The 20756-nt window shown below is 45.9% G+C and overlaps 1 protein-coding gene across 4 annotated transcripts in view; it reads right to left on the bottom strand.

The window, feature by feature from the left end:
* The window catches only part of GRIA3 (glutamate ionotropic receptor AMPA type subunit 3), a 293527-nt gene extending 276545 nt beyond the window's left edge, over window positions 1–16982 (bottom strand). For all 4 annotated transcript variants that reach the window (XM_082446816.1, XM_082446815.1, XM_082446817.1 and 1 more), the window contains exons 1-2: window positions 12815–16982; window positions 11486–11644 (exon numbers count right to left, since the gene is read on the bottom strand). In XM_082446816.1, coding sequence (XP_082302942.1) covers window positions 11486–11644; window positions 12815–12905 — 250 coding nt within the window. In that variant the 5' untranslated portion in view covers window positions 12906–16982. The remainder of the gene's footprint in view (window positions 1–11485; window positions 11645–12814) is intronic.
* Between the last annotated feature and the right edge of the window lie 3774 nt (window positions 16983–20756).

Below are 20756 nucleotides of genomic sequence, written 5' to 3'. Positions count from 1 at the left end.
AGCAGAAGAATCTGAGGGGCTTCATTTTGGATGGTCTTTCCTCAGTAAGCAATGAAGTGAGACTGTTACTAGAAACGGAGGTGGTAGGATTTGGACAAGAGTGAATGATGGGATGTAAAAAATGGCAACCTCCTCAGAGATCATCCAGATGAATCTCCTCGTTTTAGAAATGATAAAAACTAGAACCAGAGAACGGAGTGGCTTGTCCAAGGTCATCCAGGCAGTGGGTGGCAGAGTTGAGACTGGAACCCAGATCTCCTAATTCTTGCTCCATTGCTCATTCCACTCTACCCCATACCCCCCTGCACTTTTAACTGCTTCCCAAGGCCCTAAGAAACATGGTATCTCAAATGTTATATTTTCTGTAAATGATTTTACAAGACTTCAACATAACTTGTGTGGTATATATGTGGGTTATTTGGTCTGAATCAAATATACCACCCTTGGGGTGGTCAGTTACCCTTATTGGGAAATACAAAGTGCAGGAGTGGTTATCTGGCATTTAATAATTTTAATCAAGAAGTGGTTCTACAAGCACTTCACATATCTTTATCTTCAATGGACACCAGAGACTTTGTTAATTAACATTAAATTTCTCATTGGTGAAATCAGTAGTGTTTAACATATGTGGGTTGGCTAGACATATGGTAGAGGTGTTCCCAAACTAGCAGAAAGAAGATATAAGGGTCTAACAAGCTCTATAGTGTTATCCCTTGGAATGGTACCCTAGGCTTAATTTGTAAATAGTCCTGCGGGCAGCCACTAATGAGGATTCTTGGTTAGCTGCATCCTGCCACTAGGGTATTGTTTTGTCTGCCTCAAGTGAACCTTCGTGCAAGGTGTTGTTGGCGCACCTAAAAGGAAAGGGAGCTGGACTTGACTGAGCCTACAGGACAGGCTGTCCAATTATTTTTATGCCTGCTTGCCATTATTTTAATGAGAAAAAGAATTTTGTATGAGGTTTACTTTTACACCTGGTAGTGAGGTTATGGGCAGAAGACCTACAGCCCTCACTCTAACAATCACTGGCTATTGGTATCCGATGAAATATACCCAATGCTTGTGACTGACCAGTCGGCTTAGGTCAGTTTACAACTCCAAGCAACTAACTATACATCTCTATTTTGGACCCCTGTCTAAAGTTGGTGAGGCATCTCTATTTTGGACCCCTGTCTAAAGTTGGTGAGGCATCTCTATTTTGGACCCCTGTCTAAAGTTGGTGAGCCTCTGTCTCGGGGTGTATGGGGGGCTCCTACCCTGGGTGAATGTTGACAGAGCCTTACTTGACCCAGCGGCCTCCCAGTTGTAGACCTGGGATTTGCATGTACCAGAATCTAAGCCGTTTCCCCCATAGCACCGTCCAGAAGTACCTCTTTTGGCCTGCTGAGCACTTGCTAATGACTCTGTGCCAGCGCTCTGACCTTGCTGCAGGCCTCAGCATTGCCTGGGAGAAGATTAGAGTTGAGCTGGCACTCAACCGTGAAAGGCCACTGGATATACAGTGTATGCATGTAAGGCCAAAAGGACAAAGGAGGGAAAGTTCTGCCATATTGAGGTACCTTGATGGAACACGAAGAAGAAAAAGTCAAAATAGGATTTTTACTAAGCAGAGATTTTTCTCTTTGTTTTTTTCAGTTACTAGAGCTTCCCTCAGCCAGTAACTTAGCTGCCAGGGGGAGGTGGATGGTGTGGTGCAGAGGTCCGAAACTTGTACCTTCCACCTCCTACCACCCCTGTTGCAGGTGTTTTGTTTGTCCCACAGTGGTTTACAACATCGGATTTGAATGTATTCAGGCAGCGACCTGGAGTCTCCAGATTGCCACAGGCCCCACCACTCCGTACCTGCCCAATTTCCACATTTATGTGATCCACCTGGCCTCTGTCATCATCTGTGATTTCAACCCCAGTTGAAATTGAGTCCAGACTCTAGAGACAGGAAGATCTCAGATAGAACCCTGACTCCACTAATTAGCTAGCTGTGTGACCTTGAGCTAGTTGCTTATAGATATTTTGAACCACCTGTGATTCCCCTTTTATAAAATGGGGATGAGAGTAGCTCCTTTCTAGCAATGTTGTGATTATTCCATGAGATAAGGCATGTACCATGCTTAGTGCAGTGTCTTCCACGTGGCATAGGTTCAGTGAATGGTAGTTATTATTTCAGCCCTACTGTTAAATCTGTTGATAGCAAGGATGGCACAATGAATGCTATATAAGCTGATCGCAGTGCGTCTATTTTTAACAAATGGGTTGGCATTTGACATGACATCTAGTTTGTAGCATGGCTAAGGACCAATCATTAGCTAACAAGCAAAGAAGGGAAGAAGCATCGTCAAAATGAAAATCATTTCCTTGTCTCTACTTACCATCTCAAAGAACATTTTTGCTTTGTTTACCTCAGAGACTGTGACTTGAGGTTAATCTCTTAGTTCTTTCAAGTCTTGAATTTCCAATCTGAGAGCCAAACTCACTAATGCTTGCATGGGCTGACAGCACCTCACTTACTTACAGAAGTGACGTGTGTGAAAGTGCCTGGTACAATGCCTGCTGCTTAGTGGGTGCTCAACAGATATTCAGTATGAATCCATATATCTCTGTTTGCACTCCCAGCGCTAATTAAACTAGTGATTCCCAAATCGTGTGTGCATTAGAATCACCCACAGAGCTTGGCAAAAAGGCCTATCCTTATATTTTCTGATTTAATATATCTGGAGTGTAACCTAGGAATTCATATGTTTAACAAGCATCTCTGGTGATTCTGCTGCAAGTGGTCTAATTCAAGAAAAACTGTTTTAAAATAACCAAGTAGCCTTGGAAATAGCAATAAGGTATAAGAATATTTGAGAATCTATTACAGGTTCTGGCTGCATGTGGACGTTAGTGGCCTTTCTACCTTAAATTTACAAAGGTGTTCATCCATACAGAAACCCACACCCACATCCACGCAGTGATTCCTCTCTGGGCTGGGTCCTGCATCTCTTCCTGTCTCATCCATTACTGGTAGCCAGATCCCTTTCTGGGTAGCAGCAAGGATGAGGGCCCTGATTGCAATGAGTAATTGGCAAGGTAGATCAGTCAATCACAGATAACTGAAAGGGGACTATTTTTGATGGCAACATTTTCTAAAAGGTTAAAAAGAATCCTCACCACCACCCCATCACAATCTGATTATACTTCTGAAAGTATCCCACAGTAATTATGGGGAATCCAGAGACTGAGATCATCTGTTGCAACAAAGAACCATGCACGGAAGAGGCAGCAAGCCCACTACCATTGGAAAGTTGTGACTTGGAGGGTTAAAAGCAACTAAAATCTTAGCGAATAAACTACCAGATTTTATCTATGGAGAAGATCAAATGTTGCAAACCAGGTGAAGTGTATTTGAGGGACTCTTCCTCATCTTCAAGAGTCTCCCACTGCCCCCTGAATGCCCACCATGCATTTGGCGCCCCACTCTCTTGGGCTGGTCCCTTGTGCTGGGTCACTTGCCCGTCTTGCAAAACCTCCTCTGAGGATCCTGCAAGGTAACAGGTGGTAATCTCATCAAAGAATTCTGGTCGAAATAGTAATGGCTGATAAGGATTTAACTCATCCCCTTCCAGAGATAGCATGCTTGCATTTTAGCACAGGTCTTCGGTGCCGTAACACAAACAAATGAATTTGTGGAATTTCAGACTAATGGCGGGCTGTTGGGGGGGCAATATCTGGGGTAATAGGGTGGCAGTCCTCAAATGACACTGGGTAAGCTTTCAATGGCTACCCTGGAGCAGTCCTCAGCTCAAATGTGTTAGAAAGTGACACCACTTCCCCTCCCTTCCCTCTAGCTCTCAATGAGTGCCTGGCACTGGCCTGGAAAATGGAGTCAATTTTTCAGGTTCTTAGGCACCCAGACAGAATTCGGGTTGTGTTGTACATTTTTCTAACCCTGTTGAAGGGAAGTCAGACAGCTGAGGAGCAGATGCTACATGCCCCCTTCTGGCACGCCTTGACCCAGAGAAGTAAAGTGGAAAGGCAGTTGGAACTGCATGCCAACCGTAGCTCTCTTGGGCAGGTTGTTTCTAAAAGGGACACGTTGGGGTGTGGCAAGAAGCCAAGATACTGTCAGCCTGGCTCATGAGCTACCTCCTCTCTCAGCCTGCCTTCCAGTCTCCATTCCAGTTCCCTACGAAAAGCAGCTCTAAGTAGATGCTCTCATCAGATGCTCTCATCAGACACCTACAGACATGGCTGAAACGAACACAGCGTGGTTAGGAGTATGATAGGGACATCGTTGAGTCAGAATGAGCCAGATGTGTCTCTTATAGAGCTTTCTTTGAAAGGCATGTGGGTAAGAGCTTGTCTGGGAGAGACTTTTTCTTTGGTAATCACAGTCTCCCTGCAAAGCGTGGTTTGAGTACCAGCAGTACTGTCATCACCTGGGAGCTTGCTAGAAATGCAAATTTTTGGACGCTGAAGTCCTGTTGAATCAGAATCTTCATTTTAACAAGATCCCCAGGTCACTGGTGTGCACATGAAAGAAGTGCTGTTCTAGGCTGAATTGTGCCCCGTAGGGTTAAGGGGTCATGACCAGCTGTGTTTCCTTTCCTCATCCTTATCCTTAACCCCATGCCCCCCTCCAAATAAGGACAAATGACGGTCATGTTGAGGACAAGTGCTAAAGAAGCCAGTGGTAGTTAGGAACTGAGGAGAAGGGAAGTCCAGACAGAGGGCTGTAAACACTTACTTCTCTGACCAATGCTCAAACAGAAATCCAGAAGAGAGTACAGTAAGTCCCCTACATACCAACGAGTTCCGTTCCGAGAGCGCATTCATAAGTCCAATTTGTTCGTAAGTCCAACAAAGTTAGCCTAGGGACCCAACTAACATAATCGCCTATATAGTACTGTACTGTAATAGGTTTATAATACGTTCGCATCTTTGAAAGTTCGCAACTTGAAGGTTCGTATGTAGGGGACTTACTGTATTCTGCCTCTTTCCACTGGGAGGGAAGCCAGAGTGTATACTTGAGTTAAGGCGAGGGAGGGATGGAGGGAGTGGGGAGGAGACACTGCTCGGCTAGGCTTCCAAGTCTCTCCAGAGGTAGATACTGCCTCATAATCACTGCATTCTACGTGCCATCCCAGGGAAAGAAAGCTTTCAGTCTGAGACCCAGCTCCGTCACCACCTTTCTCCCCTCTTACGACTTCCTTTCCATGCCAGTGCATCCCCTGCCAATGCCCACATAGGCACCTTCAGACTACAGCAGCCTCTTTTTTTGGTTTGTTTTTTGGTAGTACATACAAAAAGTTTACACTTTTTAAAGAACCACTTTATTGAGGCATGATTAACATACAAAAAGCTGTATATATTTACTTCTTTAATAAAATGAATCCCTATGACCTTTGGTTGCTTCCCAAATTACCACAGAGACTTTTAAGTTCAACATGGTGAAGCTGCACTTCCCCTATGCCTTGGCTGTACTTACACCAAACCTACCACATGCAGGGACCTTTTGACTTTGACCTATAGAGGTGTTCCCTGACCAGGGGCAGCTGATCTCTGGTTTGGGTAGAGTGAACAGCTACTCTGCACCTCATGTCCAGAAACACCCCCATTTGAGTATCTTTCCTTGGAATTGAGGCAGTATGGTTCCCATAGTCCCCGGTTTTAAAGCAAACACTCCCCAGTCAGGTATATTAACCCCTTATCAGCCACTTTCAGCAAGATTCTTATATCAGATAAAAAGCCATCACCCTCAAAGGAGAGTAAAGGCCCTGAGGAGGATGGACTAAGGACAGAGATATTCTGATGGAGAAGAAGCATTAGGTCTGGAAAATCCAGAGCAGGAAACAGTCCCTAGGTCAGTTTATTGTGGGTGGGATACCAGAATCACAGGCCAGTTGGACACCAGCAAAAGGGCCTGGGCTGGGCAGGCAGAGCAGGAGGGGAAAATGATGGCGAGAGAAGAGGTAGAAGTGAGAAGAGGACAAATTCTGTCCATGTTAACCTTTTGCTAAGTACCGACCCCTTCCGGGGACTGCTGCCCTGGCTCAAGGCTCACCCCACGCACAGGCTGAGGCTATTTGTCACTCTCTGACTGGAGCTCAGACATTTCCCCAGCAGGGAGGGACTTGCTTCTGTGTCTGCACAACTCCCACACTCCTGCTGAAAAATGCCCGGAGCCCCCCAACCTGGGGTTTGAATTGCACCCTCCTGTGGACCTGTCATCTAATTAGACCCAAAGTATCAAAGCCAAAGGAACAAAGTCAAAACTTGATTTTTTTTTTAATGGGCCAGGTAAAGTATGCAGATAACTTCCTCACCTTCGAGAAGATGAAGAGTTTTCTGAAAGGTCCTTCAAATATATTTCCTGTCTCAATCTAAGAAGTTAAAAGTTAAATCATCTGAATTAGCATGTTTATCCTCCTCCCCTGAAGGTATGAATTCTACCTTCTAAAATTCTGGCCCTCTCTTAAAATCCATGCTGTCTTTTCATCCTTTAGCCAGTTGTATAAAAATGACAAATCTCTCAGCCACAAAGGAAGACTAATAACGATGCCTCAGAAGCTTCGTTTATTTTTCAATCTGTTAAAATGAAACCAGCCGATCACCTCTGACTACCCATAATAATGAAATTTAAAAATATACCAGGAGCCAAAAACATATAATAGAAACCTCAACCAGCGCCCACTATTCTCATTCAGTCTTGGCAAGTAGGGAGGGAAATGCAGAATTAAGAAAACGACCTCGGATAGAGGCAGAAGTGGGGGATGTGAGAAACTAGTCACATTTTAAGGAAGAAAGTTAAAATTGCTGAGAAGAAGAAAAACCGTGGCTCATTTTGCAGTAGGCATAGATGGAGAACTAAGTAGTTTTCTTTGTTCCTTCCCCTCAGGCCCTTCCTGCCGCCCCCCACCCCCTCCTTAGTAGATCGCCAGGAAGCCACCTTCTAGGGGAGGTGATACACTTTGCTGGAAGCTCACCTTTACAGCCTGCTGATTGCCGTCTATTTTTATGGCCAGAATGAACAGCATCACCTTCCTCCCTCCTCGCCACGTAAAAAATAGATTTAAAAAAACCCATAATAAACCTTGTGAGAAGGTGACTTAAATCTTTGGCGACCTCTTCGTGCTTCAGTAGTCTAAGCCAGCTGGCCAGAGGGGCTGAGAAGTGAGCTAAGCCAGTGAGCTTATGGAAGACTGGCCAGGAGAGAGAGGCAGAGCGGCAAAGGCACAAAGATGGGGGAGTTGGGGGGGTGGGAGGTGGAGCTGGAGCTATTGACTTTGGTTAGTGTGTGAAGATCTGTTTGAAGGCGGGAGCCGTGATACTGTGGGTCTTCACCCTGCTTCCAAAGATTACATGAAAAGAACAAACAAAACCCGCCAAAGAGCAGAGAATAGGATCAGGGGAGACATTTCTTTCCCAAATGGACTTAAACCGTCAAATGGATCCTGGCAGTTAGAATAATTAGATAATTTAAATTGTGACTCTGTGGGCAAGAGAGGGAAACCTGTCTCAGCTAAGTACACTTACTTGGTAGCGAAACGCGCTCAGTTATAAAAGGAGAGTGCTCTCAGTTAGCAGGTATATTTCAAATAGCTTGAAAAAAATGAATGGAATAAAAATTTGCAGCTGATGAGTTACATTTAGCCGGCAAAAGGGATTTTGCCTGGGGCTCCGTTAGAGCCTGCACTCCTAAGTCCCACTCTCAGTCCCACCATCACTATTACGCCTCCATCAACAGATTTTTATTTAAGCCAATGCGTTAAGAGCACAATTCCGTGGTGAATAACCTTTAAGGTTACATTTGCCTTTTTCTTGCTTCTTGCAAACAGCGCGTAATCCACGAGCACATTTGTTGGCTGTAAAGGTGTACAACAGCAATTTTTGCAATGACAGTGCAGAGAGGGAATATGAGATCTGTGTGCTAATGAGCTGACACTGCAGAGGCTGGGGTGATGTAGTGTGGAGTGCACTACAAGTGCACAGCAGAAAGACACAGGAGGGGACTTCAAGGGAATCGGAGGCATTTCCTGAGGAACCAGGGCAGCAAAGCCACACCAATGGGACCCAGCAGTCCCTTGGTGTTGCCACATTCCCCAAAGCCCTACGATGATCAAATCTGGTTTTTAAAGAACAGACGTGTATACAACTTAAAACGTGTGTAACACCTCTTTTCATAAGTACTGATTATGGGTGTATGGGTGCCCGTGTGTGTGTGTATGAATGTATGTATCCTGAAATCATAATATTCACACCATGCTTCTTTCTGGGGCTACCTAGCCAAATTGAAAAGTAAAGCAGCAAACTCAGTTAATCCCTACGAAATAAGAACATGTGCTCCAAATCAGCCGAGTCTCTTCGATAAACTTCACTTCACCTCTGAGCTGAGATCCCAAATGAACCACCTTTCAAAGCCAGAGATGCTTTTATTTGCCTCTTAAGATGCGGATTGAAGTCGGAGTCTGTCTTAAGCAAACCTCTTGGGGGTTGTGCAGAAAAGAATTGGTTGCTGGTGAAGAAGAGTCTTTAACTGATGCCTGGGATTCATTGCAAGGAAACTCTCTGAATACACTGGGGGAGGGGATGCAGAGGGAGAGCAGAGAGCAGGGACACATACAGAAGGCGTTACCGTTTGTTTATTTTTGGCATATTTGTTTACCTGCATACCTGTGTCCTCAAAAGTGTGTGCCTGCCGCAAGATTGAGGGTGCAGGAAAGATCATGGAAAGAGATCAATTGTAGTGTTAGGGGAAGCTGAATCTAGGAGTTTTGAATGGGAAGAGGGGAAAGTTTCTTTAATTTTTGCCATTCTATTCCATATTGAACCAGACAGGAGAGGTGGGTGAGCAGGTTTGGACTCATCTGGGGTTTTCTCAAATTCTCCCTAAGTCTCCAGGGAGGGGCAGGCTAGAGGATCCAGGGTTTTTTTTTCTCTGTGCAATAAATTGTAAGAATGGAACCAGGGGTCACCTGCCAGGCTCCAGTGCTGAACTAGTATTGTGTGCCGACATCTGTGATATGTGATCTTCACTTCCATGAGAAAAAGAACTATCAAGGCCAGGGAAAGAAATGAGATACACCTGCAGAGCTTCCCTGGCCCCGTAAAATGATTGTTTTCTGCATTCAGAGACTATCAGACGGTGGTTGGACTAGTTATCTTTCTCATACTAAGATTGTAGGCAGAAGCTGCCAGGAGACAGCTTTGAGATCTGGCCCCCATTCAATGATTGTGACATTCAGAGAGGACTGTTTCGGGGACCGGAGAAGATGACAGCTTTCCCCCTCTGTCTTCTGAGCTGTAAAGTCTGAGTGTGCAACAGGCAGCTGGGTACACATCACTGGTTTCTGGAAGTCTCTCCCGTGTGAGTCAGTGTGTGCATATGTGTGTATTTGGCATAGCTAAGGGCAAGGTCGCCTTTTTGTTTTGTCTTTCCTGTTGCCCAGTAAGCCACACCCCTTATGCCACACTTTCAAGCCCCCAGCCATAACCCAGCCTTATAAGCTTGTAAGATGAAGTGTTGTGGACTTACGGCAGTGGCGGGCGGGGGGGTTGATCAATTTCTTTTCCTTTCATGGTTGTCCCTTTATTGCCCTGAGAGGTAAGGCATTAAGGCAACTCAACACCAATACAGATGACTTAGTGCCTGTTCTCAAACCTGAGCTTTTCACATGGCAAGGATCACTTCCTGATTGCTCCTTGAGTAGCGTTCTGATGGCCCTGGGCTGTCTAGTGTCAATCTGATTTGACCATAAACAGCAAGACTAAAAACCTTGGAAATTAGTCATTCCTGAGAAGTCAATTAGCACTCTTATCTCAGTCAACATCAGTGGAAAGACACTAAAGTGAGTTGAAATAAACATTATTCATTATTAATAATAATAAATCTGGGTAGTTTCATGTATTTGGTTTTAAATCTGTTCTAATTGATATTTAGGAAGCTGCCTTTGGAATTCGGCCTCTTGACAAGATCTCAGGGCTGCAGGATTAAGAGTCAGATGTGTGTTGTAAGTGTGCTGAAGAGACAGGCTGGGATTACCAAAATCAGATGCAAAGTATAGACAGACATTTTGTAACTTTCACACTTAGCTGGAGTTAATAAGCTCCTATTTTTGTCAATGTCGGAAAGCCAAAGAATGTCAAATACAGAGTATCTCAGAACATGTTCATATAAGGATCTGTACCTTCAGGTAAAATTTTCTTAAAGCTGATAACTGTCACAATTTCTTGCAAAGTAATTCACCTCCATCCCCTTGACCTAAGTCTTCAAATCCAAGGAAGTTGTGCCCTTGGAGACCCTTTCAACAGTTTTTGGAAATCACATATCCTTTGAGGCAGAAGAATTTGAAGAAAGTCATATACAAAGTTTCACCCAACCGTATATAAACATCATTTCTCCCCTGAAAGAAAATCAAAAATCAAAAATTCCCAACTACACCAGCCATAAAAGCAAAACATATTTATGCCATCCTCACCCTCATTGTTGTGAAAACTTTTCATGAAATAAGCTCAGATGAAGAATTATAAGTCTTTCTCATAAAACATTCAAGAAAAACATGTGTCCAACAAGCTATTAGTCATCTAGGTTCCCGTGGTTTTACTTCTCAAAATGAAATGTCCCCTTTCCACAGGAACAATCACAGGGCACAACTAGCTGTTTCAGAAACTGCTTTGGGGGCTGATGAAATTCTTCCCTTTTGGTATTCGGTTTTCCTGCTGCAAGCCTCCGCCTTCCACCTTTTGCTCTAAGTTAAGAACTGTGTTGTCCTTAACAATGGCGGGGGTGGGGGGAGTTGAACAACACTAGGGGAGACAGAACAGAAGTAGCTTTCCAAAGAGTCACCTGAGCACTTTCTACCTTCCCCTCAGTTTGCCAGGCGTTCATCACTTGTAATCAGTTTGTAGTCTTATCAGTTCCTATCAGAGCTCTCTGGGTAAGAAAGGTGATATTCTAGGACAGAAAGAGGCCAGGTAACCCAGCCTGATCTGTCCCTTAAGGTCACTTGTTTGCAGAATTTCTCATATTTGGCTCCTATATATTAAGCGATTGTCAAATTCAGCTCATTGCTACAGCCAGGTGCTAGCTTTAACAGTCAAGTAATGCACATCCTGAATTGACTCAATCAAGAGGCTTCTTTCTTTAATCTCATCTGAAGAAATTTCCCTGAACAACCATGCTATTTTTTCTCTTTTTTTTTTCCCAGCCAAAGGAAAAAAAAAAAGGGAGGGGGTTGCGGGGGAGGGAGCGCCAGTTTAGCAGGGAGGAAAATGAAACTTTTGCATGAAACATTATTCACAACAGAGTTTTGTGTACTTGCCTTAAGTCCCTCCCTCAGCAGGATCCTCTGGAGTCGATTTATGTCACATGAAACCTGGATTGACTAGAGCCCCTAAAATGTCTACTAAGGCAATCACCACCCCAGCACTTACGCAGACCCCAAGTCCCACAAGCAAAATGCAAATGAGGTTCCCAGGTCCCAAAAGGAGGAAAAGCGGATCTACTTACAAGCATTAGTCACAGAAAAACTATTGGAAGAATCCAAGTGATCTACGTGGTAATTCAAATGGAAGGGCTTCTCGGTGGTGTTCTGATTGGTGTTGTATAACTGCACAGCAAAGCGGAAAGCGCTGTGCTCCTGCACCGTGTTTCTCATGAAAAGTCCACCTATAAGCAAAGGGAACCAAGATTTGGCTTGTGTCCCCCCCAGAAGCGGTTAGAAACTGGGGAGCTACAGATAGGCGATAACCTCTCAGTGATACCCGGGTGCATGATCATGATTGATTTTCAACCTGTGTGTCTTTGAAGACTCTTGTGAACTCAAATTTTGGCCAAGAGAAACCTAGCTTTCCTCTAAAGAGTCGGAGGAGAGGCTGGAGAGAAGGGGGAAAGGGGAAAGAGGGAAGAGGAGGCTGCTTTGGGGTAGGACGATGGAACCAAGAGTGGGACTTGGTTCTTTCTCAGGCGGTAGCTTCCTCTCCCCTCTTCCTCCGCTACCTCCCATCTCCACAAGCGGGTTCATCTTTTCCTGGCGCAAAGGGAAAGGTTGGGAAGAAAAACAATTCCATTCCCCCTGCTGCCCCATCCTGTTCCCCACAGGCCCCCGCTCCCCCCTGACAGTACAGGGGCCTGGTTCTGTAATAGCAGTAATTCTAACTTCTTGACTAGTAAATCCAGGGAGAAGCCGAGAGAACTCCCTCCCAGCGCCCGGGAGCCGGGCTCCAGACAGACACAGCGGCGATTCACGAATTCGTGGTCTGCGTGACTTCGCCGCTCGCTGGCTCAGCTCCTAGTCTCACCCCCGCCTCCTACCCCATCCGCCACTGACCTCGGTTGCTGCCCGGGTCTGGGGGAATCCAGGGTGGGCTTCCACCTCCCCCAGCGCTAGCCGGTCTCCCGGGACCCGGAGACGCGGGACAGGGCGCCCCGGACCGGGTTACGCGCCCTGGCGCAGCCAGACAGGCGGCATCACCCTGGGACAACTTCCAGCGGCGGCACGCACGCCATGGCAAAGTCCGGAGCAGCGAGCCGAAAAGCCGTGACTCTTCGCCCGGCTGCAGCCTCCCAGCCTCTGGCATGCCTCCGCTGCTCCGCTCGGCTCGGAAAACGCGGCAGCCCTCCCCGCCAAGCCCCAGGAGATCACCTCTCTGGTTCCCGATGCTCCCCAGACCAGCCAGCTCTCTGAGGCTCAGATCCCCGAGATTCCTGCCCGATCCCCGTCCCCAGTCCCTTCCCAGGCCATGCAGGACAGGGACCCGCGGCCGCAGTAGCCACGCCAGGGCAGTGGTCTCGGGTGCAAGAGAGCCCGGCCCGACCGGCGGGCTGGCTCGCGCTTACCTATGCTGATGGTGTTGGGGAATCCTCCGTGAGAATGACCCAAAAGCCCCAGGACTAAAAAGAAGACCGCCCGGAGCACGCTTTGCCCCATTTTCTTCTGCCTGGCCGTGCTACGCCTAGAACGAAGCTGACAAGAGCATGGGCGCAACTCGGGAGTCTTCAAAATAATAATAGAAAAAGAAAAAGAATCCGCCGGCTCTTTCACCCCCTCCCCTCAACTTGCTCTCGCTCACTCTTCCTTTCCACCCCACACTAGTCCTCCTCCTCCACCACCTCCTCTCTTCTCTCTCTCTCTCTCTCTCTCTCTCTCTCTCTCTCTCTCTCGCTTCCAGGCTCTCTCACACCCCCTCCCCGCCCCCCACCTCACTTCTGTCTTCACACCAATCTGGAAGGCGGGTTCATTGGCTGCAAGCTCGGTTCGCCAAAGCGATCTCCCTCCCTATCTCTAAGACAGAGAGAGACAGAGAGAGAGACAGAGAGAGAGAGAGAATCAAAACCCAAAACCCAAAACAAAACAAAAAAGACAAAACACAGAAAAACAAACAAATCCCCCAAAGAAACAAAAGAGAGAGAGAAAGAAAAAAAGAAAGAAATTAAAAGAAAATCCGAGACTTTTCTCCCCCAGAAGATGGTGGGTCTAAAGAGGGGGAAAAAAAGAAGGAAAGAGCGAAAAGGCTCAGCGGCGGTGAATTGGGCTCTTCCAATTGGGCCGGTAGGGGGATATTGATCAAAGTTGATCTGACGTGGAATTAAAGCCGCACACCGCTTAGCTCCACTGCAAACTGCAGCCGCGGACTGCAAAGCCTCAGCGCTGGCGTTTGTCAACACGGGAGATGGAATCGATAGAAATACACTAGTCCTCACGTGGGCCAGCCTTTCAAGCTACAGCCAGCTTTTTAAAGAAAAGAAGAAAGAAAAGCTGCATTGTCTGTGCGTTTGTGCGTCTGGCTTAAAGAAGGAGGGTCTTGGGGGGTGGGCAGTGAGTGATTACTCTGGAGTCTTTGTAGAGACTCAGAGAAGCAGTTCCCATCACAATGCGCCCGAAGGTGCTGCGCATGCCCGGGCCATGCCGCTCAGTTTTCACCGCGGAGATCCGAGAGCGAGTAAAGAAGCCCTCACACCCGCAGCTCTGGGAGGCGAGACCTCCCCGGACCCAAGCGCAGAGCCGGGCTAATGGGGGAGGGGGGAGAGGGCGGTGTTGGGCAGCGAGGGGCTGACAGCTTTGGAGGGGGTAGAGAAGTACGTGCGTGGAGGGGTTAACTAAAAGGTTAATGAAAAGGACAACCAGTCCCAACAACGAAGGAGGAGAGAGGTGTGGGAATGAGTTGGGATACTGGTGGGGATTCAAAGTTAAGGTTAGAGGAAACTGTTCCTGGCTGCCTTGCTCCCCTGGTCTTGCCTTTGGACATAGCAGCCTAGGCCCCTGACTGATGACCACAGAGGCCATTAATTCCCCTCACTTCTCTTTCTTGTCTAAGGGGAGGAAGGAACCTTGGAAGTAAGCAGTGCAGCCTGGATCTCTGTTGGGGGTGATACCCTCCACAAACTCCCATGGATGAACCTCTTGGGCTGTAGACACCTCTCCCTAGCCCCTTTCTCCAGTGGTGAGAAAAAAGAAGACTCTATCTCCCAAGTCTTTCCCACCTACCCCAGCTACTCTGGAAGAGACTGATTTTGTCCCTCCCCACACCAGCTGTTCTTTTTTTTTCATATCTTCTCCTCCTGGTCCACTTGGAAAATGAATCTTACTGCCAGCCTACAGCAAAATGGTACACATGGGGCAGGGGATATAAAGGCAGGGGCCCAGGGCCCCAACTGGCACACTGATTACGCCAGAACTTTGGATTTGATGTGACATATGTTGGAGCCTGGAACAGATAGTTTCCAAACCCTTGGGCAACCAGAAAAATGGTACTAAGCTCTTCCCAAATTTCTATCCATTCGGATAATGTAAAATCTCTTCCTACCCCACCACCCATGGAAATCTTTTGTCTCCATTTGGATAGTCCATGGCAAAGAGTGAGGGAGAAACCTGGGAGTCACAGAAGCCTAAATTTGCAAGTGGTTGGAGTATTAGGACGAAAGGGGTAGCAGAGACTAGGTTGGCTACCCCTTGACAAATGTGGAGTGTGAGATAGCGTGGTTCAGGAACATAGGCTTAGGAGACAGGTCCAGGTTCGAATCTATATTCCATCATATAGAGGCATTGTGTGACCTTGAGAGGCTTTCTTAATCTGAACCCCTATTCAGATTTTCACCTGCAAAATGGGAATACTAATATTTCTTTCCTGATAGAATGGTTGCGGATTAAATAAGATAGTGGATGTAAATGCATCTTAATTCAGTGCCTGACTAGGAAAAATCAATAAATGTTAATTTCCAAACTCTCTTCCCTCTCTCTCACCTTTTGAAAGTGCCCTTTTCTCCCCCAAAGTGCCTCATGCTGTCAGCCTCCCGTTTCTCCACCATCCGCCAAACCTCTGACTCTGCTACCCAGTCTTTGCCAATGTTCCACATCAGTCTTCCCAACATAGATCCTCAAGGGCCCTAGGAGACAGGAGAGAATCTGGTAGATAAATCTTTACTAAGGTTCTAATGGCAGGCAGTGGCAATTTAATATTAAACATGACACATTTAGAGAACCTCTACTCTGTGCCAGGCACTATATGGTCCTCCTTTTAGATAACATAGTTGCATTTTAATAGGAGCCTTCAATGCCTTGACCCAAAGGAATAACTCTAGTGAGGAGTTTCAGTTTGATTTCAGGTGGATGGACAACATATTTTGGACGGAGGCGGGCAGCTTTCAGCACACCTCACTTCACTCCTGAAGGCATCCAGGTCCCCACCCATGCTTGGCTAACACTGAGCAGCAGTGGATGAAGAGATTTGGGGCCATCTTCAGTCATTTGGCTTGAAGAGTAACGGGGTGGGTCGGTAACGAAAGATGAGAGGAAGAAAGGCGTCTCAGTGTCTCTGCACTTGAAATTCTCCATTGAATTCATCTCTGTAAATGGCACCCATCCCTTCCATTTTCAGTCTCCCCTCTCCACTACCTTTTTCCTCTCTTTCATCTGCTGCCACTCTTTCAACTTTTCACTGTCAGCGGCAGCTGTTGGCAGAATGGGACTAGTCCCATCTGAGCCAGCAGGGACGCAGTGGTGGACTAAGCATACTGCTGTTGGTGGAAAAGCCTGCTTAGTACAAGCAAGTACTTTTGCAATCGATCCCTCATCCAAGAAAGCAGTGAGATGCTATTTGAACTTCATCTCTGGTTTTCCAATGAGGAGCTAGAGACTGTACTAGCAACATCGTAGCCACCAGAAGTTGCCAACAAAGCCCCAAATCTAGCTCTCCCTCTGTGGTTAAGAGGTACCCCTGCTCCACTCAGGAGTACCTGCTAGTCTTAGGACCCGAGGTTTGCACTTTTAAATGAGCTCAATGATACAGTTTAAGCAGCAAGAAAATGATTTTTTGCAGTTCTTATTGAGAAGTTGTTCTGTATTCTTTCATGAGATGGTTGGTCAGGTGCAGTCACAAGAGGGACACAGGAGAGGCATAGGGAAATGAAGCTTATTATACTCACACGTCCTAGAGAAACAGTCAAGTATACCACAAAGGGGGACCACATGGGTGGGCACCAAGGGAAGGGGCTCAACCAAGCAAGTGGGAAGATGAGAGAGAGACAGAGAGAGAGAGAAAAACAGAGACCCAGGGGAAAGTGCCTTTATTGGGGGTCAGGATAGAGTATACAAGCAAAAGGCATGAGGGAATTTCATTGGTATATTTGATTGACATTAGGTGACAGTCAAGGGAGAACAAGAATGGGATCTTGTGGCAGGGGCCAGCCTTACCACACTGATGCACCTGGTCACCTGGCAGGGTACTCACAGCTTGTTTGTGGGGATGTTGAGGCAGCAAAAAATAATAATAGTAATAATAAGTTTTAAAATTTACAACACAAAACTGAAAATAGTACTTCCCTCTTGAGGTTTCTGTTTTAGGCTTGGGATGGGACAGTTGGGTAAGCAAAAAGAAACGTCAGCCAGTGGAATTTGGAGACGGGGTCTATATCATACATTAAGCTCCATACTTATTAACTTGATACTTTGCAAATAAGAAAAATAATGACGAAAATCATTCTGATTCATTGGAAGGAAACTGCTCTACCCTTTAAAGTTAATGAAACCAAGATACTCTGTCCTTTGCCTAATGGAATGATAACTTTCTCACCGTTTGACTTGAAACTTTGATTTCTTCAACAGACGTTTGACCACCTGCTATATGACAGGCTCTGCTAGGCACCAGGGATTTAAGGAAGCAAGACAGTTTCTGCTTTCAGTGAATTTCAAGTTCAAAGAGGAGCAGATGTATTCACTGGGAATGACAATCTAACATGGTAAGTGCTGTGAAAACAGTAAGCACCAGCTACCATGGCGGTATAGAGGAAGGTGTTTAAATGTCTGAAACAAAGTACTTCCCTTATCCCAGATTCAATCCCATGCCACTAAAAAGAGAAGACAGAGCAACATGATTTCTAAGGACTCTTCCTGCTCTCATGTTCTATGGTCCTATGATTCCATGAGGCAGGATTATCTCAGGGTCAGAAAACCTGTCCAAACTTTAGCCTGCACCCTAATCAAGGAACTAATCTAGGTACTGCTGATTCTTTATAGTTGTCTTTTGCACTTCCATTCCTGGATACTTTGGGAAGAATAGAGTCCAGCTACATCTGGAGACTCAGGTTGGGTGTGACATCTAAGAAAGATTGGGTCCTCCATGTTGCTTCTCTGTCATCCCGACTTCTCCATTATACCACCTCCTCCAGAAACTTCTGTAGAAATCCTCTATGTAGGTATCAACCTAGGTGCTGCTGAATAAATCCACAGCCCTGAGGATCTGAAATTCCAGGCACGGGCCTGGTTGGAACTGCTTTTGGTGGGAGTATATATGTGAGTCAGAGGAAGAGCCTTTTGCACTCAGGTTTAATATGCCCAGAAATGGATCCATAGCAACTTCCAGGAGACAGTCACACCAAGTGAGCAGTGGTCATGGAAGCAATTGTTTATCTCAAATGGTTTTCAGATTAGCTTCTTTTTTAATAGATGGTAAGGGTGTTTAGAACTCATTATTTTTTTGACCTGAAGACATCTCCAGGAGCTGTCTTGGGGCACTGTTACTTGGAGGTGATCTTTCACTTTTAGTATCCCTCTTCCAACCTTTTCCCTCTGGACTAAACACTTTCATACTGCCTCCTCTAGTCACGCTCAGCGCTAGTGAGCATGCTCTTGACCCCTTCAGTTCCTATATCAGTTAGGCTGCTTCATGCTTCAGATAAGACAGAACCCACAAAAACTGGCACGAACAATAAGGGAAATGCATTGGCTCACGTTAACTGGAAGGGACAGAGGTAGGGCTGGCTTGAGGTTTGGTTGGACTCAATAGTTCAAAATTTTTATCAGAGACCTAATTTCTTTTCCTCTCTCCTTTCTGCTTCCCACATGATGACAAAATGTCTGTAGTCTTTCTTGTCTTCACGTCTGCATCGCATCTTTTTATATCATCGGTTCAAAATGAATCACATGACCATTCCTGATCTAATCCTTTGGCCTAGCAATGTCATGCTTAGGCCACATGAACCAATCACCATGGCATGGTGGATATGCCCCATCCATAGAGCTGAGAGTAGGGAGTAGAGTCAGTCCTCCCCACCCCTCACCAAGCCACATGACTGACACACAGTGGGAGGAGGGAAAGATGGAGGTTGGGAAACAACCACAATAACCGCTAAAATCCCTATCTTCCCAAGTGCCAGTTCCCAGAGAATTGTGAGTCGTAGTAATTTTACTCTTGAAATGTCTACAGGCCCCTGATGACTTGCTGAAATGGTCTTGTCTTTGGTCCATTAGACATAGACTGCTCAATGGTGAGATCTTTCTGTTATTTTAGCAATTCAGTCCCCTAAATTCAGTTCATGATGCTTCTGCTTGCTATTTAATTCTTCTCTTAAGAGAACCGTGTTATATTGAGTGTCCAGGGTGAGAAACTATTATAGAAATAATTTCTTTTCCTAGGGGTAGAGGCAAATAGGCTTCCAGATCTTTTCAGATAGGGACCTAGTGACTCGTCCCCATGTCCTTCTCAGGTTAAGCAGAGGTCTAGGGTGTTACTCCATAGACTGTGAAACTGAGGAATCAGAGAGGTTTAGTGAACAGCTCAAGGTCACACAGCCAAGTGGTGGGGAATTGATTTTCTTATCCCTCTAGGGCTTTATCCACCAGACCAGAGTCTCCTTAATGCTGTGAGAAAATTGAATCATAACAAATATATTCTGCTAGGATGGGTACATCTTAGCAAGTAATTATCCCCTGGTGGGCTCTGAATGGGCTTGAAAACTGCAGATGGAAATCACATGGCTTCAGGACTCCAGCTTCTCACAAAGTGACATTCTTATAAGCTGCAATGTTCCTCTGATGGTAAGTGTTAATTTATTGTGAATCATTCCAGGTTACCTCCCACAGATGATATTGTTGACATTTTTATTAATGTCCACTTTTTTTTTTTTTTTTTTACCCCTCTGGGAAAGGTAGAAACTGCCACTGTGAAATAGCACAGGCAAGTCAGGTGGAAATTAATCCCCACCCTAAAACTGGCTCTGCATCCCAGCCCTAGTTGGGAAGGGGCTGCATATTCAAGCAGATCTGAGAATTTAATTGAGGAATTCTGGGTGCCAATTGGTTGAGGAGTTATGCTTTTATACTCAACTGGAAAAATTTCCATTTTTTGGAGTACTTATGAAAATTAGACACTGACTCCAGATTCTGAAACTCACGTGACTGTATGTCAGGAACCGAGTCAGCATTATGCCATATCCTATGAAGGCAGATAGGCTTGTTTCCTCATTTTTAAGGTGTGTGTCTGTGTCGGGGTGCTGATGATGAGGTTTGGATGGGTAAAGCACATGTGTTGGATTGAATGAGTGCTCCAATTAGTACCTCCTTCCCACATCCCTACCTTTCTCATGGCCCCATTGTGGTTAATTTATTTCTCTGCCCCTTGACTTTGGATTTGGCCACGTGACTTGTTTTGGCTAATGGCACGTGGGTAGGAGTGGCCGTATACCTTTTCCAGCTTATGTCTTAAGAAACCTCATGCAGTTCTGCCTGCCATCTTCACCGCTGTCAGTGCCATGAGAAGAACAGGTACCAGCTAGTTTGCTGGTCCAGGAAGGATGAAAGACATGTGGAGCAGAACTGCCCCAGGTGACTTCACAGACCTGAAATGAGAAACAGTACCATCTCAGCTGCTACAATCTGTAGCAGAGCTGCCCAGTTGAGCTCAGACTAGATCAGCTGAGCCACAGCCAACCTGCAGATGGGTGAGGAATGATAAATGATTATTGTTTTAAGCCATTAAGATTTTGGGGCTAACTAATACAGCAGGCACTGGCAGTGGTGTGTTTCTATGAGTGATCTAAGGCTAGGGCGATCATGAATCCTGGTGTGCCCAGGACAATTCAGTTTATGCCCATTGTCCTGGCATAAGTTCCCCTTTCACTCTCAAAAGTATCCCAGCTTGGGTGATAAATTCTATGGTCCACCTAGCTGAGGCAGTGTGTGGCTTATGGGCTTACTCTAAGGGCCGGATGAAAGATTTGCTATCTGCTTGTTTGCCACTTCCTGCTTCTTTTTTTTTGGCCACACTGCATGGTGGCTTCTGGGATTTTAGTTCCCCGACCAGGGATGGAAACCGGGCCCCTGGCAGTGGAAGCACAGAGTCCTAACCACTGGACCGCCGGGGAATTCCCTACTGCTTCTTAATTTCTGTTTCCTAATCTGTCAACTGGGGCTTTGACTGTAGCCATCTTGAAGAATCAGGCCTTTTTAGCACTCCTTTAGACATAGGAAATTCTGGGTTTCCTGCTTTAAAAATGAATTCAGAGT

Source organism: Balaenoptera physalus, assembly GCF_965194825.1.
Source record: "Balaenoptera physalus genome assembly, chromosome: X".
Lineage (NCBI taxonomy): Eukaryota > Metazoa > Chordata > Mammalia > Artiodactyla > Balaenopteridae > Balaenoptera > Balaenoptera physalus.
The sequence above is the reverse complement of the archived record's forward strand: the minus strand, read 5'-3'. Positions and strand labels throughout refer to the sequence as shown.